Genomic DNA, 5068 nt, shown 5'->3' with positions numbered 1-5068 from the left:
TAACATGAATCTAGTCAGAATCCTATGTCACTGACCTGGTCATGCAATTCCCAGCAGAGCTTCTTGATTGACAAGTGCCCCGCCCCTTTCTGTGGAATCGCTCAATGAAGTCATGTGATTTCAGTCACATGACATCTATGCTAAAATTATAGTAAAAGTCCTGTTGACTACATTTGGTTAGAACAGGAAATAAACACACTGGAGTTTAGGTGTCCCAGATTACCCGAATTCACCCTATGGTGATTTCGGGGAGGAGACGGGGTGTAAATGCACGTACGCACAATCTTTCTCTGACTGGGATTTATAAAAGGATTTTTGCGCAGGTTCCGGCGTACGAATGGTTTTATAAATCTGAAAACTTTTGTGCGTACGTACACTTTTAGGATGAAATCTACGGAGAGTTTTATAAATGAGACCCCTGAAACTGTTCAGCTGCGCACAATTTCAAGATCATTGCAATTTATAGATTTCAGATCTAAAAGAGAGGCGTACGCGTTCGTTCTATGGATCACACGTACGCACTTTGAGAAATGATCGTAAAATCAAATTTAGGATTCTTTCAACGCAGTATTTTATAAACGAGGCCTCGGGTAACTTAAGCACGTCCGACTCCGGGCAGGTGATCGGACTTCTTTTCTTGGAACGGAGGGTTTGCCATACTGTTCATTTTAATCCGAAGGAAAACAAAATAGTCTTCTAATTGTCCAAAAGCCAGCCGTCTGATACGTCTTCTTCACCTGTCATCAGGGGCCTCATTTATAAAATGTTGTGCAGAAACCATCTTAAAATTGATCTTACGATCATCTCTCAAATATGCATACTGGTGATTCATAAAATGAACGTACGTACAGAAACCGCACGTGCGTCTCTTTCAGATGTGAAATCTACGAATCGCAAATGATCTTAAATTTGCGGGCAAATGAATGGTTTCAGCTCTCTGCTTGTAAACGACTCCTAATTAATGTCATTAACATGTAAAAGATCACCAGTCATCATCCAAATTCTTTCATTTAGAACGAGCTGCAAGACCAGCTTACATTTCCAAAAACCTGCAGTAGGCCTTCTCGAACGAGAAGAAGCGCGTACGTCTGCTCAGACCCTGCCGTGATGCTAAGCACTTTTCTACGTCAGTTTTAACAAATATGAGCGTTGGCATGGATTTAAGCACACGCACACTCTAATCTGAAGATCAATAAAATCAAATCTGAGCGTACACACGCTTTATAAATGAGGCCCCAGGTGAGTGCACTGGTGCGTCATAGTACTTACCTGTATGACAAAATATTCATCCGCCCAGGACAGTAGTCCCACCGAAACAGGCTTTCATTCAGTTCAGCTTTATAACTCAAAAAAATACGTTTACAGAAGGATTTAAGAGAGAGAAAAAATTACATTACAGGTTAAACTTCAGCAACACTAGATGTCCAATAAACTAGGACTTTAAAGTTTATTAAATTGTTCGTTTAGTAAGACAATTCACCCTTTAATATTATGTTCAGCAGTTATTTAATTTAAGGTAAAACGATCTGCAGTTCGGCATGCTATACGGCTATTTCACAAACAGCAAAACTACTACATAGTATGTTTGTGTTATACTAAAAACTAGTACTTTGCAATATACTAAACCAGTAGGTTAAATTCAGTGCATGTTTTTTTTTACACTTCAAATCACAGACATTGTTGTACAATTACACAACCTTTCAGGTAAAAATAAAAACAGATACAGTTCCGCTGTGTATGTTTATTAAGTATTTAGAAAAATGGAAATCCTGCCAGTGATTCAAGTCATTGATAACACAAACCCCATTCACAAAATCCTATCTGTTTACCCACAACAGGACAGTGTATGAAAAATAGGCCTTTTCAGCTTTCACTAAACTATATTTACAGAGGGATAGATCATGTAAAAGCAATCAAACAGAGGAAAGACTTAAAAGCAAGATCAATGACTGCATTGACGTCTTGCGTAAAACAGAGCTGGAAATACACGAGCATGGACATGAAGTCATTCCCAATGGGACTGACCCACAAACACACTGGTTTAACTCTGCTTTTAGATTGCCATGGACTGTCTTTAGTCATGCACTCCGGCCACTTGGGAATCGTCCATTGAAATTTCAAAAAGGTAAATCCAGTTACAGTGAAGTGACGTAGTCCCTTTTCAGGTTAAAGGCATACAGCAGCAGTCTCCACAGATGGACTGTGGGAACTTCAGTCTTCAGCTCTCCCATTAGTGACTTCACTCAGGGTTCTGAGGTAAACCTGGGCCAGCCGAGTCCAACGTCCCTATACATGCGAATTAAATAAGTGTTTGCAATTCAATTAATGTCTTGAAGCAAATAAGCCACTATTAAAATAACTAGTCAAATTATTTTTTTATTTGAGTTCCCTTAGATTCACAAAACATATAAAAAGCACTCAAAACACAGAACAAAAGCACCCTCTTCTTGAAGCATTCTTCGCTTTCATCAATACATCACCCCAGTTAAGCCACTCAGAGCTCACGCTCGCCCTCATTCACCGCCCACTCCCAGAGCCCCGCCCACAGACAGCATCACATCACGTTCACACACGAGTTCAGTAACAGCGAGATAGAACACACACCATACACAGCACTCACATCAAATTATTAAGCAAGAACACAAATAGTTAGTAGATCACTTAAACATTCCACTACATTTTTTTTTTTTTTAAATGCAGCTCTTTATATATGATTGCAATATAGGAAAGGGAGGAAGGTAGACAGAACAAGAGGGACGGAAGAATGTAAATGAATGTCCTTCTGATGGTCCTACAGAAAAAAAAAAAAACACTCGCTGCCTTCGTTCACACTCGCTCACACAGGTTCTTCTCAGTCAACATGTCGCTTTTCGGCATCGCACACTTGCGTTTAAGTTCTCTCTCTCTCAGTGCGTTCGCTCATTCAGTCTCTCACTCCTGGCGCACCAACAATCCATCACCATATCACTCTCAGCTCTCAAAAAAGCGGACAGATTTCATCCATGAAAAGGGGAAAAAAAAGACCACCCACCGTCTAACACAGTATATGCAGAGTGAAGCTGTGCTCTTTCATGGCAAAGCATTTACACATGGGAAGAAGGGAACTGATACTGAGATCGCTCGAACATTGCGGCCAACGAGGGGCTTCTTCCCGGGAAATTGGAAAAGAGGTGATGAACTGTAGAAGAGATTTATGAAGGCTTGACCATAAAAAACGTTGAGGGAAAAAAATGGCAGAAAACACAACTCAAATGGCTTTCCACATGGAGCATCTTTAAATGTACTGCATTGTTGAGAGGGCACTGAAATGGTAACAGATGCTCAGATATGTGGGCATACTGAAATAATGCCTGACACTAAATAAACTATATCCATAAGGGAAAAAAAACTTCATTTCATTCCTAACAATTTCAACCACTCTAAATTAATCTTAAAGAGCAATCATTATATGTATACGAAGAACATTCAGTTTTACAAAATCAAAGGCAAATATTGAAGGGACATAATATTGGACTAAACTTTCTTCTCTCAAAATACTTACCATATAATCTAGATATTAGGATACTTCGAGACCCAATTGAAATCTCTCTACATTCCCCAGCTGGACTTTGTCTCCATGCTAGATCCAAAACCGGCGTTGAACCCACTGCTTGAGCCTGAATTGGTTCCCGCCCCCCACCCAAGACTAGCGGAGCTGCCGGTGTTGTAGTTATTGCTGCTTGTGTTGTAACTCTGGTTCTGATCTCTACTACCGCTGTTCTGCCCGCTAGGGGTTGTGCCGGTAGCGGCGGTCTGATTCTGCTGATTGGCCAGCATTCCCATCATGCCCCAGCTACTCTGAAGGGCTGCCTGAGCAGCTGCCATCATGGCTGGATTCAAGCTAAGGGCCCCAAAATTCACATTGCTGTTGGGACTGCGACTACTGCCAAAGCCCTGCCCCCCAAACCCCCCGAACCGCCCACGATCCATCATTTGCCTACTATTATTGTGCTTAGGCTCAGCGTTGGAGATGTGGACGCTGGTTCCTTTAATGATCAGGTCCTCACCGCACAGAGACTGGGCAACCTGGAGGAAAACAACCATGCATTAATTTGAGAAAAGAAAGAGTAAGCCAAATAACGAGAACGAAAAATACAGAAGACCGACCTGATCGTCAGCAAAGGTGACGAAGGCAAAGGCTCGGAAAGGTTTGGGAATGAACACATCCGTGACTTCGCCGTACTGCATAAAAAACTGTCTAAGCTCATCGGTTGTCATGTCCTCAGTGCAGCGGCCCACAAATACTTTCCTGCTTCTCATAGGCTCATCCGGACCAGCCTGTTCCAGGAAATACTAGATCATTTAATAGAAAACAGGGTCTGCTCATGCAATGTTCACAACGGTAAGGGCATCACAAAACATTTGAAACAACTTATATGTTCGAATTTAAAACCTTTACTAATCTATAAGCGCAAGCAAGTATAACTTGTATATGAAAATGTGAACTATGTGTGGTATTACATGGAAATACCTTTGAGTTGGGAAGTTTGCAGTCGCACCATCTTCCATCAATCATATGCCGTTGGGACATGGCTTTTATTTGTGTTTCGTAGTCTGTAAATCTTACAAAGCCAAATCCTTTGGAATTTCCGGTTTTTGCATCTCTTTTCACCTGAGGGAACAGGTCATACATGACATTAATAGTTAACCCAAAAATGAGAATTCTATCATTATTTACTCTACTTTTTTAAAACATGTACGACTTTTTTTTCTTTCTAATCCCAAAGGAGTTGTTTAAAGCAGAATTCTGAGCTGCTCATTTCCATACAACAAAAGTGAATTATCAAACACTACTTCACTGTGGAAGATTTGTACCAGGAAAAAAAAAGCTCTATTTTGTTTTTATTTCCTATAGTGGAAATTCATCACAATTAACTTTTCTCCAAGTTCATTTAGCCTTTTCTAATCATGTCCACAATTTTCTTCAAGTGCCACAAAAGTCACCTAGATTTGTACCATTCTAATAAAGTAAAAAAAAAAAAAAAAAAAAAGGAGTTTTTTTTTTTTTTAAAAATTAATAAAAACACCA

The 5068-nt window shown here is 40.2% G+C and overlaps 1 protein-coding gene across 4 annotated transcripts in view; it reads right to left on the bottom strand.

Moving 5' to 3' along the window:
* Positions 1–1812: 1812 nt before the first annotated feature.
* Positions 1813–5068, bottom strand: part of LOC107570713 (TAR DNA-binding protein 43-like) — a 4829-nt gene continuing 1573 nt past the window's right edge. Inside the window, exons 3-7 of one of the 4 annotated variants that reach the window (XR_001607079.1) lie at positions 4511–4651; positions 4147–4317; positions 3981–4065; positions 3032–3178; positions 1813–2286 (exon numbers count right to left, since the gene is read on the bottom strand). Coding sequence is in view for 2 of the 4 variants with exons in the window: in XM_016256976.1 (XP_016112462.1) it covers positions 3589–4065; positions 4147–4332; positions 4511–4651 (804 nt within the window). In the remaining 2 variants the exon portion in view is untranslated. Of the gene's footprint in view, positions 2287–3031; positions 3179–3541; positions 4066–4146; positions 4333–4510; positions 4652–5068 lie in introns of those variants that run through there. The other 3 variants (XR_001607076.1, XM_016256982.1, XM_016256976.1) reach the window with 3 other exon arrangements.

Source organism: Sinocyclocheilus grahami, unplaced genomic scaffold (assembly GCF_001515645.1).
Source record: "Sinocyclocheilus grahami isolate Dianchi unplaced genomic scaffold, SAMN03320097.WGS_v1.1 scaffold29.1, whole genome shotgun sequence".
In the NCBI taxonomy this organism is placed as follows: Eukaryota; Metazoa; Chordata; class Actinopteri; order Cypriniformes; family Cyprinidae; genus Sinocyclocheilus; species Sinocyclocheilus grahami.
The sequence above is the reverse complement of the archived record's forward strand: the minus strand, read 5'-3'. Positions and strand labels throughout refer to the sequence as shown.